At 31.8% G+C, this 12,840-nt stretch overlaps 1 protein-coding gene across 2 annotated transcripts; it reads right to left on the bottom strand.

Annotated features, from left to right (window-relative positions):
• Positions 1-450: 450 nt before the first annotated feature.
• Positions 451-1,826, bottom strand: LOC135193788 (allergen Tha p 1-like). 2 transcript variants are annotated; one of them, XM_064217767.1, is made up of 3 exons: positions 1,782-1,826; positions 1,133-1,321; positions 451-741 (listed from the first exon to the last, which is right to left on the bottom strand). In XM_064217767.1, exons 2-3 carry the CDS (start codon positions 1,311-1,313, stop codon positions 551-553), a joined length of 372 nt encoding a protein of 123 aa, XP_064073837.1. In that variant the 5' UTR covers positions 1,314-1,321; positions 1,782-1,826; the 3' UTR covers positions 451-550. The 2 variants fall into 2 exon arrangements, with proteins under 2 accessions (XP_064073837.1, XP_064073838.1); XM_064217768.1 differs by having other exon boundaries at positions 1,800-1,814.
• Positions 1,827-12,840: the final 11,014 nt, after the last annotated feature.

Raw genomic sequence — 12,840 nt, 5'->3', positions numbered from 1 at the left:
TTTAGAAAACCATTACATTAAACAGTTTCGAGGATTGATAGAGGACTTTTAGGTATAATAGAATAAAAAATACATTTCATCGAAAGTATGAAAGATTTTAAAAACATATGATAGTGTTTTTGGGTTAGAGTGTTTGATTTTTTATGATTTTGAAATCAAACGCGTATCCTGAATCGAAAAATGAAATATTTTCAACGATAATTGTAATGCAACGAATTTACATAATAAGCGAACTTTGCTTCTATCTCGCTCAACCGGTTTATTATTAAAATTGTCAAAGTCAATAAACTCTAGATATAAATGAATCTTAGCTGAACTCAGACAGTTTCTTATACAAAAATACTGGTCTAACAACTTTTTATTAAAAAGGATAATTATATTATATATATATATTATGTATGTATACCGTTTTAAGGTAGGATTTTTTTATGAAGAATAATAATATTTATTTGTGTATTATACATATTTATTATTAATAAATGACAATACTTTAGTATCGGTTTTGATTCCAACAAGTAGCAGTACTAAAAGAAGAGTGCTAGTGTGAAAATTAATGTCCGTATTTTTCAATGAATTCATTGAGGGTTGTATCGTATTTGCCTTCAGGGTTATATAATTCGTTAATTTTCACCCAGCCATCAGTGAATTCTCCTTTAATGGCAAGGATCACCTTCGCAATGAGCGTCTTTTGTTTTTCAGAACATTTGCTGCAGCTATCTTCCACGGAGTCAGGAATCCATTCTGAATAACAAACCAACATATTATTATAACTTTACTATTTACATATACGATTTATTAATCTGATAAATATAAAAAAATATTTATAGTAGTACAAGGGTTCCCTTTAATTATATATTTTAAAAATAGATACAATATATTCTAGTATAATCAACGTTATGATAGCTCGGTGTAGCTCGGCGTAATATTATTAAAATCTTTAGTACGATAATTATCAAAGTTCGATCGCAAACAGTAAAAGTAATCAATAAATTAACCTGTGTGTGTGCGTGTTTGAAAGTATAAATTACAATAAGACAGAAGAAATAATTTGCACCTGCCAGACTTGAAAAACTTGATATACTTCCAGGATTCAATTTGACAAATTAATTTAATTAATACTGAGACCACTTACTTTTAAAGTCGTTGCCTTCAGGTGTACACTTTCCAGTTTCAATGAAACACTCCATGTAAGCTTTCAGTAGACGTTTGTTATTAATCACCTCGTCGGTATCGAAGTTATCGTAGCGGCTGAAGTCATCGTCGGGTCGTGCGGCGACCACCGCCACGAATGCGAGTACGAGGATGAGTTTCATCTTGAGTTCTGTTGAATGAGAAATATAAAAGTATATTAACGTTCTGTTAAAATCCCTCCGTCGAGTCAAGGCCTTTAAAGGAGGAGTTCGGGGAGCTTGGAGCTTTTTTAGGTTATTCCAACACGCAGCTCGAATTCAGATCTACATATGACTGATATCTAACTGACACGTACTATACCATGACACAGGATTCTATCTTCGAATTTGAATAGAGTTCAAATATAAATATGTAATTTAATAAAAAAATTATATAAGTATATAAGTTATAGAATATTTAAAGACACAAAATCTAAAAAATAAAGGTATTCATTGAACATTCTTTTCGAAATAAGTTCAAATATCATATGATCATGATATTTTCAGATCATTTTGGGTTTTTTGAAACAAGTTTCTATGTACATACGAGTATACAAAAGGTTCTTAAAAAAAAATAACATTTTGAAAATTTACAATATTGTTTATGATTACCTGTAAGGGGAGGCTCACCTTTACTGATTGAAGTTCAATGAATGTAATATTATGCCTTAATAAGACTCCTTTATATACTCGCATTTGCAAAATCCTTGAATCACATAGTGCTGACGTAAGACGTCACGCTGTGGTGAAGCTACCGTGTAAATATTCTAATTTTTAAGTGGTATATCATATCGATAATTTATTATAGTTGTAATATAAAATAATATGTTAAGATATACGTCGATTAATGATTAATTTAAAAGAAACTCTAGATGTCCAACTAGTGTGGAGAAAAAAAAATAGTTTTTGAAATTATACTTTGCTCGAGACTAAGAAATGATGTTTTAATTTTATTTATTTCTAACAGGAAGATTAAAATTATATTTATAAACGAGGTCCATCTCATTCTAAGTGGCTACCTTGCTAAGTTGGTACTGTAAGATGTCTTTCAAACAAATGCAGCCACGATTTTTTTTGTTGCTGGAAAAGCTCATGCTGTAAAAAGTAAAAACACATGCAAAACGCATTAAGCGTTTTCCCCACATGAAGTTGGGGGCATTTGGGTGCTCGTCGGTGCTCAGTGCCAGCGGTACCATATTCGTCAATTCGACGGGCGTCCCGGGATCGTTTTCGCATGCTACCTGACGAATCAAAAGCTATCCAATGTCATGTTTCGATAGTCAAAATATCTAAATATTTTATATCTCACGTGTATGTAATTGTAAAATATAAACTTTCTAACCGGCATATATCAGTACAAATTGGACTATTTTATTGTAGTCTGCAGCGCGGGAACTTCCTTTTTTATTAACAATGATGAAACAAAAAGTCATATAGTAAATAACTTTTTTTTAACATAGCTGTACGGTAAAATGTTTATAGAAAATTATATCTTGATGGTTCTGCTCAATACATTACGAGAGTCGCAATCTGATGTTTTGGTCCATTTTGTCAAGCATTTCTGTGTCTGTGTTCAAATTAGGTTTATATATATACTATACTCAATAGCAAAGCCATCTGGGATCGACGTTATAAAAATAGAACAGCAAAATGTGCAAATGTGTTATCATTTTTTAATTATATCTCGATACATGTAGCGACATCTAGTATTTTAGATGGATAACTTTATTATACAATATATATCAAGACGCACACCACTGGGTCGACAAGACCCTGACCCACTGGGTCAAAACTCAAGGACACGGTAGCTAAGAGCTACCGTTGAGAACATGCCCAGGCAAGGAGGCATGCCTCGAGGCCCGTACCCCGCTTGGCCTAGGCCAAGAAGGAGGAACCCACTCTTTATCAAGACGCAAAACAGTCCTAATTATGAACCATTAATTACAATATTATCTTACGTATTATTGTCTGATAGATATTGACTATGTCTCGGGCCAAGTGCACCGTTAATGCATTAACAATTAATTTAATTGACAGCGGTGTCAGTGTGGTCGTGCGGTGAAAAATAAATCATAATAATATAACCTTTGAAATATTAGTAGAAGCTGAGATTTTTTTAAAGCAACTTGCTTTTTTGTATTGGTAGACCAGCAGTGGGGTTCTATAAAAAATCACATTATTATTCAACTCACTTATGAAATGTTGACATCCGATTTAAGGTGATACGACGTCATGATACGTGTATTATAAATTTCATATTTATTTTATAGGCAATATCGCATAACACATTTTGACATTTCACGCTAGTATTCTGTGGTAAGTTTCGAGTTTCTTTCTACAGAATACGTCTACTGCCCTTGTAAGTCCGAAAGTAGTGCAAATGAAATTTGAAGAAAATAAATTTTGCCAAATAGAGAAATAAGAACATAAAGGGACCCTCATAGATCACTTCGTTCTCCGTCTGTCCCTCTGTCCGTCAAGACCCTCTTTCCCTGGAACGGGTAAAGGTATAAAGTTGAAATTAATACAAAATACTAAGATCTACGGTCACTTGATTCTGTGAAAAATTAATCTGGTAAAAAAAAAATAGGCCATGTCTTTGGAATTTCTCATACAATCGCATAGGGAATCTCATATAGGGTACTTCCCGTTGACCTCGAATTTAGCAAGAAGCAATATCTTGTAGTACAAGTATAATAGTAAATTTGTTGTTACAACAGTGTCTGTTTGTTTATCTGTCTGGTGGTGCGGAACCCGCAGTGGACGGTACGTAATCCCGAGTGCGATTCACACTTGCCCGGTCTTTTATTGTTATTTGTATATAACTATTTTTATACTATCGGTGTTATTAGATCGGATTATAATCATCTAGTGGTCCGACCACAGACGATTGTAATCCGATCTCCGTTTTTTTTATTCCATCGATTGTAGTTCAATGTTCTTTGTATGTCTTGTATATTTAAAGAAACATATATAGAAGGAATATGAGTTGAAAACTATGCGACATTACTATATTTTTAATAAAATAAGACATTACTATTTTTTTTCATACTTTATTTTTAATTTAAGTAATGTTTGTTGTTTTTTTTTTTTTGTAATTTAGGCGGATAGGAACATGGGCCACCTGATGATAAATGGTCACCACACTACGTAAATAAACTTTTAACATTCTATTATGTAAAATTAAATATGTTATAAGTTATTTATATGATTGTTTCTCTTCACATAGTAACAATTATATAATCGATAATATATTTTTGATATACTATTTCGTATGTAATATATTACCGCCCCGAAGTACACTGTCATGACGGCTAAGTGTGCCGTTTGCCGTAACGGCATACAAAATTTCTATTGGCGCGCGACGATACTAAATTTCACATTTACAAAACTTTATTTTTATAAAACAACATACTAACGAACTAACAACGCAAAGTTTAAACGATAAAAAACTGTTACTTTTTGAGATTAAGATGTGCTTATTATAAAAAGATGCATTAAGAAATACGTTTTGAATTTCATACTGAAGGGTTACAATGCTTGTTCATTCATTAAAGAAATCTCAAACGTTCTTTCAATGGGATAGCTTGATAATGATAGTTTATTAAATTTTATAGAAATTCTTTAAAATATGTACGTATGTATAATATGTATTTATATTCAGTTTCATTCAGAAAATGTCTTTGTATTATAAGAATGAAATACAAAGGAGCGGACACACTTATTTGGCTTGAAGGAATCTTTTGTATATTTTACAAAACATTTTCTGTCCCCATCCTGGGTAAGAGTGAAAAATCTATTGGGAGGCTTGAAGGGGTCGGAGCGTGCCTTAAGTATCACGGTCATGATCTTGGAAAGTTCTTAACGAAGTCGACTCGAGTATTGGAGATCAGGTATTTAATGTAACAGCACTTTTGATAGAATATTATTAGCAGGGACTAGGGTTCCGTATCAAATATTAGAATACCATTTGTATATCATTTTATTTACTTTGTTTTTTTTTTAGGTATAACGCATACCATCTTTATATATATTTAGTCAGTTAATGGTACATAATGAACACATTCTACGATTAAATTAAAACAATTAATAATCAAATATCCTATTAATTATTATCACTCCATAGTATAAAATAAATTCGCTTCCCGCTGTCTGTCTGTCACTATATTTGCTTAGATCTTTAAAACTACGCAACGGATTTTGATGCTTTTTTTAATAGATAGAGTGATTCAATGGGAAGGTTTATAGGTATGTATATTATAGTAGATTAACAATGATCATTTTAGAGGTTTCTAATATGGTTTCTTAAATAAATACTTTTTTTGCACTTTCAACTCAGCATTAATCCTTATCCAATTAAGTACCTTAAATACATTGTGCATTTGATATAGATCAATATGGCCATATTGACATGTTCTTTCTCATCCACAGTTTTATATACCACTAACATTTTTTTTTTACAGAGAAGTGTTAGATATCTTGTCAAAACCTAATATTAACCATTACAACAAAGTGTTCAATAGTAGAGACTAACACGCGACCTACGTCATAGAATTCGTCTTTCAGCAGAATTTTTGCTGAAAAAGGGTTTAAGTACATATGTACAACGAAACTTAACGTCACTTAACGTTTACAGGATGAACGTGAAGATCATTAAGTTCATCAGAAGACTTTGCCTACTGCAAAAGCCATCAATTCGTCCATCCCAGCCGCGAGCCACGAGCTCACTTCGGAAAGCTATGTTCGAGGACAGTGATCATTGTAGGCTCGTTGCGCGTCCATACTTGACACCGCGAGCGAACGGCTCGGCTTGCGCTCCGTTCGTGCTTGGGTCCTCTAGGGTATACGCAGCTTAACAGAAAATAATTCTACCTATTGGTTTTAATATCGAACATAACGTCAAAGATTATTGGGGAATGATGTACGTGATGTTTTTTTTTTTTTTAATGGAATTAAGTTCTAATTTTAACTACTATCAAAAGTCTTCTTGTAAGTATTTATATAATAAAAGATCGACCTCTTTTATTAGTTATTTCACAAAACGTCACTTGTTTACGGCACGAGATATTGTTTTAAGCGCTTTTAAAAAAAAGGAGGATGTTTTCAATTTGGTTATGGTTATGTTTGTTACCTCAGACTTTCTCATCATCACGTCATCCTCACATTTCCAAAATGACTTTTTAAATTTTATTTTTATTTTACTTATTTAAATTTGAGGAAATCAAAGATATGGATGTTAAAAAAAAACACGGGTTTAATTTTTATTTATTTACTAGTTGTGCCCGCAACTTCGTGAGCGTTTAAATTAAACAAAAAAGTTATTGTTCAGTTCGCAGATTTTACTATAACTTATTAATACTGTATCTATTTCGCGTATACAAATACCTATGGTAATTTTAATGAAATTGTTCTGTTATGTGAATCGATAGTTTGTTTTAGTAGCTTTATTGAAAAATGTATTTATATAAAATGTACGATTGGTGTACGATTTTCTTGGGCTAAACAACAACACTACTGGCATTCCTCGCACGTGGACATGGAACGTATAGTTGCCCATGGGTAAAGCAACCCTTAGTTAAATCTATACCAACTTTGATTAGCGTTTGTACTCGTGACTTGTTGATTGACATAGCAAAATTAACAGCTCTTACGATATTAAGTCGTTGGTGAGAGGCACCCGACGTGAGGGCGGAGTGGTGGTATGCGGAAGGGCTGCGCTACTGGCTAATTATTTTAATTATAATTCAGTTTTTAAAACCTCTTCAACAGCGGGTAAAATTAATTGTTCTCCGATAGTGTGCGGTTTTCCAGATTTTGCTATGAGTAATGAGATATTGTAAGATGCAAGCCATCATCGTTACTTTGAGATGTTGAAGCGAACATACTGTGCATGGTGGGTCTCTTTTCATATTTTTCATATTTTTTAACAAATTTTAATTACAGCTCTTTTACTGAATTTTAAACTCTGTTTTCTCTTTAACTAGTTTGTTAAGCTCGTTTATATCAGTAACTTTAGATTACAAGTCTTATACCCCGTAGTATAAGATACATGCTCAATTACCTAAAATAGGTTTCATGCAAAACAATCAAATACACCCGTTTTCTTTCTTATTTCTTTTACGACCTTGAAGACGCCTGAAGAACTTTTACCGAAACTTTTAGTATTAAGTACAATATTATTATTAAAATAAACATATTCTTCAGAATCATGTGTTAAATATTGCTAACGAGAAATAAATATACATTAAGCTGTTGTTGATAGAATCATTTCATACGAGTTCTTAAGGATTTAAATCTCAGATTATAAACTGGTACTCTTAAAATCATCCAAAAATTTTACACGACTCTTTCATTTTGTAATAGATTCAAAAATAGTTGCTTCATTTCTTCTTAGATCGGTGTATTTTAAATTGATTGACTGACATACAACCCACAGCCTAAGACTAAGATGGGTATAAGAAAATAAAATTTTGAACAGGAATTCCTTATGGCAAGATGAGCACTAAGAGAGGATTTCCAAAGGTCATCTGAGAAAGGGTTTAAATAAGCGATGAAAATTTGCATAGAAACTCTTCGTTTTTGATGTTAGAAAGTATGGAATTTAGGTTTTCTATGTTAATGATTTTAAGACAGATGTAATTTAACTCAAAAAACTCCCAATTGTGTGTAAATCAGGATGAAAGTCAGAAGAATGTTTTACTAATATTCCTAAAGTTTGTCGTTTATGCTAGGAGTGGGGATTACAATAGCCCGAGCGATTAGGATCGAACATGTGTCTTTTTACATCGCTAGGCGTCACGTAAACCATTGCGCTATTGACGGTTCAATTATGTATCCACGTCACGCAATTTTGAAAGTTAGAAATTCGGTATTTAGGCTTGCGTTTATGAACAAAAGTCAGTCATTAATCAAAACTTTCGAAAATTCATCCCTTTAGGAGGCACAATTGGGTATGAAAATTTGCATGGAAGTTCGTAGTTTTGAAGTACATATGAATATAGTACAACTTTGCTGTATTTCTGAGAGATCTCAATAGGAAGTATAGTCAATAGATAACTGTAATACTTTAATGTACACAATATTTAACTTTAATATTATAATAATATACATAAAACTTAAACATAATAGTTTGATTTCGAGATCGAGATCCTATTTGCTCATTTATTCCTGGTACGATATCATATTTCTTGACTTCTTGACATTTAAATAACGCTTTTTTGTCTATCCATTAGCATTTTAGGAAATATTGCAAAGATATGACGTAAGTATTATTTTACAGAGAATAATGGTTTTAGTAATTAGAACGCGTGCATCTTAACCGATGATTTCGGGTTCAAACCCAGGCAGGCACCACTGAATTTTCATGTGCTTAATTTGTGTTTATAATTCATCTCGTGCTCGGCGGTGAAGGAAAACATCGTGAGGAAACCTGCATGTGTCTAATTTCAACGAAATTCTGCCACATGTGTATTCCACCAACCCGCATTGGAGCAGCGTGGTGGAATATGCTCCATACCTTCTCCTCAACGGGAGAGGAGGCCTTAGCCCAGCAGTGGGAAATTTACAGGCTGATTATGTTTATGTTATGTAGTAATATTATAAATGCGAAGTAACTCTGTCTGTCTGTTTATCTGTTGCTCTTTCACGCCCAAACCATTGAACCAAATTGAATAGAATCTGATGTGAAGCAGGCTTGAATTAAGAGTAAGGTAATTGACTTTTCATAACTAACACTTGACGATCTCCTTAAACGCGAGCAAAGCCACGTATGACAACTAGCTACATATTAGGGTTAATGTTTAATGCCCCTAATATGCCTTCCTTCCTAGACTTCGAGTCTCGAGTTCTAAGATTACAATTAGCTCAAATAGCTCTTTTGAAGATGGAATAATTTATTTATGTGTAAAGCGTTATATCAAACAACGATATACATACATATATACAATACTTTAAAATTGATTATGTATTAGATACTTTAAATATGTGTAAATTAATTTCTATTGCTACTTTGAATCTAATTGAATTCCTATAGCGCTTGTAAAAATATGCTTTTAACATTACTGTATACAACAGTAATACAATAGTATTTTTGGAGGAAAATGGGTTAAAACAACACCCCCGCATATTCATAAAGTATGCAACGGAGAGTATACAAAGTTTAATTAATCTCTATGGTATGAACTGAGATTGCCCAGTGGTTAGATTCTTAATTAAAAAACTGCGACTTCAAATCCAGGAGAGCACTACGATATTTTGAGGTGTTTATAATATGCTCAGCGTTGAAGGAATACATCGTGAGGAAACCTGAACGAGTCGGACGAGACAACACATATCCATCAACGCTCATTGGTGCAAAGTGGTGGAATTCGCTTCAAACCTAGCCCAGCAGGAGGATATTTGTAAGTTGTTACTTTTTACTTTACGTTTATGGTAAGAAAGTTGGTTTAGAGTAGAGTTATGAAACGTAACCGACAGTGGTATTTCACATTCAGAATGTCATGTAACCCTTTTCATAATAACTGACAGAATTATGAAGAAGAAGTAAAGAACGCAGGCAGTACTTTTCAATTATAACATAAAATTAAATAACAAATTTAATTTTATGCCATAAAAGGAAGAAATAAAAATACCTACAGTACATATAATTTATCTTTAACATATTGAATAACACGTGAATATTAATCATTTTATATAGATAAATATTTTACACTTTGCAATTTAATACGGCTTAAGGTAGATTTAGAAATATAACGAGATAAGCGTGCGTGTTATACGATGCATTAATATAGCACGGGCGAATAAATCGGTAAGTAAATGTTTCATTCATTGGCTATAAAATAGAAAAGGGTAATAGAATCTTATTAATAGCAGCTGAGGAGAGCTCCGCCGAGTCATGAGCGGAGCGCAGCACGGGATGCGGATGGGGCCTCGAATTACATCAACACAGTCTCTCAGATCCTTACCGAAAACAACTATCGCAGTAGTAATCTTCCCCCCTTGTAATATATGTTTTTTTAATTATGATAACTTTTTTTTATGTTTTGAATATATTTTTTATTCTATTTGCAAAAACTTTAATAATATTGTTATAATTTTAGAGAGAGAAATTATTATTACAAGAGAATTTCAGGCAAATTACCGCCGTTTTGTTTATGAAAAAACAAAATAAAGACAAATACCATTTCGCGGTGTTCGACGGGGTTCAATTTTAAATATAATATACATCTATTCTTAATAATTATAAATACGAATCTAAAGTAAAACAAAAAAAAATGTCATTTGCAAGGTGTCGATTTAATATTCGATCGTATTTATCTAATTATGCATCCTTCTTCATATGCAGAATCGACCTTCATAAAATACTTTATCTGTTATTTCATTTATAATCCGTCTTTGAACAATTAACTCAGTTTTTATATTAGGTATTTTAAACAATCTACAAATAAGGAGCTTCAAGTAATTAACGCATGCCAAGATGACATTGACGATAACAATATAGGCAGTTTTTGAATATCTTATTGTCTTTAATGGTCTAGTGGTTGGAAAGCTTGAATCTTAAATGAAGTTTGGGAGCTCAAACCCGTACTTTTATAATTTATCTCGGGATCGCTGATGAAAACAGTCTTTTGAGGGAAATATTTGGAGATATGTTCAAGTTCAAGCCGCATTGAAGCCGCTTGATTGTATATATACATTTACACAATGTTACTCTACTTTATAACTTTTTATTTAAATATATCTTATGTTGATTTAATCGTAAGTTATTTTCTTATTAACTTTTTTTAACTCCTACTATCACAAAACTACGAGTATGTCGTTCCCGTTCGTCATATTTGTTTAAACAACCTCTTAACTGTCGGAAGGACTCAAGATTTATCTGCTAGTTGCAGATACAATGGCAAGTGTATGAAGTTTTTTTTAAATATAATTACTTATAATCTTAATTATTAATCGCAAGGCACAAAATATTCGCAGAATTTTAATAATTAAGTATAATTAATTCCTGCGCGTAACAGTGGTAATTATGCAATTTCAAAATAAATATATCCATATACAGAAACTGAAAAAAAAATGATCATGACTACATTTTAATTTATCTTCTTAAAAATAAAAATGACGACAATTTCTACAAGTATTTGAAACGGGATATTTACCATGTTTTTTATATTTATTAGGTGGAGCCCGATATTTCGACATTATATACGAATGTCTTGTTCACGAGACTGAAGTTTGCGGGTAGATGTTGACGTATGGGAAAGGGGCAGTCCGATGGACACTTCTAATGCCGTCAACATCCCATAAATATCTCGTTTTAAATACATATAGTAATAAAAATGATGACAATTTCGTTTTCCTGTATACATATATTTATAAACCGCATTTTTCTAGGATGGATTGTCCGTATAACCAATGTAACTTTTATTAATAAGAAAAGGCGTGTTAGGTTTAAAGATTATTTATTCTCATGAAGACAATTACCTCATTTACATGAGAACACAATTAAAAAAAATTAAAACAATTTACAGATTCAAATCATGAAATCATCAAACACAACTACGATTCTATATACTTAGACAGATATTTTTGTAATAATGTGTTGGGTGTTGTCTTTTTTCCTCTTATTTTATGCTCTAATATTACATAAGTTAACAATACCTTCAAGGAGTAGAATAAATAATCCACGACATATTTAGGAATGTTTAGGAAAAATGCTATTAATATGTACTGATTTTTATGTAATAATGTTATGATAAATATTTTTATAGGTCAGATTAAATGGTACAAATACTATATATAAATATATAGTATTTAAGTAACGTCGTATTTATTTAAAATATTTGTGTCGGAGTTATAGGTGCTTCTGATATGCAATACCTATTGGCGTGTTTTGGGGATAGAAATCCGCCGCCATGACTATATACTTGACTATATACTGACTATATACTTCGTAAATATATAAAATGAAATTAAAAAGAAAAAAAAATACTAAAGAAATTCTTTGTTTTCATTGACGTTGCTTATATGTATTTATTGGTTTTCAAAAATCATAAATTGATTCAATAACCATCGATTTCGATGTTTCAGTTCAAGATTTTGTTGATTTCGAAATTATTAACATCTTTTGATTTATTAATAATGTAACCCGATTTTTGTCCCAGTGATTATGAGGCAATAGCTGCATATAAAAATTCGATCTCATTCTGGAGAGCTCCAGCCGTAGATGTGCAGATAATTAAAGTGGATTCCTGATGGCATTTTACTAAAACGCTACGAATTAACAAAGAATTTGTTTGTATAAGATTGAATGTATAAGAAAAAAATTAAAAACGTAAAACGTTAACGTACTTGTTGTAAAAAAAAAACATTTAAAAGAGGTTTCATCATTTTGGCGCCAAATATATATATATATATATATATATAAAGTGACTTGCAGTTTACAATGAAATGAAATCAAAGCAAAACCTGTCATAGGTTTCGAAAGTCCTAAAAAATCTTTTGAATAAAAACGCAAAGTTTCGCGGGAGACCTACTAGTCTTTTTAATTGTTATAAGAAAACATATTAGTATTCGTAATTGGCGATCATAACAGGAAAATAAAATGTTTCACAAGAACTTTATACAGTCGCACAATTCGTAATTAAATATTATTTTTGGGTTTTTTTTTTCGTAT

The sequence above is a fragment of the Vanessa tameamea genome, chromosome 18, assembly GCF_037043105.1.
Source record: "Vanessa tameamea isolate UH-Manoa-2023 chromosome 18, ilVanTame1 primary haplotype, whole genome shotgun sequence".
NCBI classification, from domain to species: Eukaryota; Metazoa; Arthropoda; class Insecta; order Lepidoptera; family Nymphalidae; genus Vanessa; species Vanessa tameamea.
The sequence above is the reverse complement of the archived record's forward strand: the minus strand, read 5'-3'. Positions and strand labels throughout refer to the sequence as shown.

Coding starts and splice junctions, on each gene's coding strand:
- LOC135193788 (XM_064217767.1), bottom strand. CDS start 1,313: ATGAAACTCATCCTCGTACTCGCATTCGTGGCGGTGGTCGCCGCACGA. Junction 742..1,132: donor TGAAGGCAACGACTTTAAAA/GTAAGTGGTCTC, acceptor TTTGTTATTCAG/AATGGATTCCTGACTCCGTG.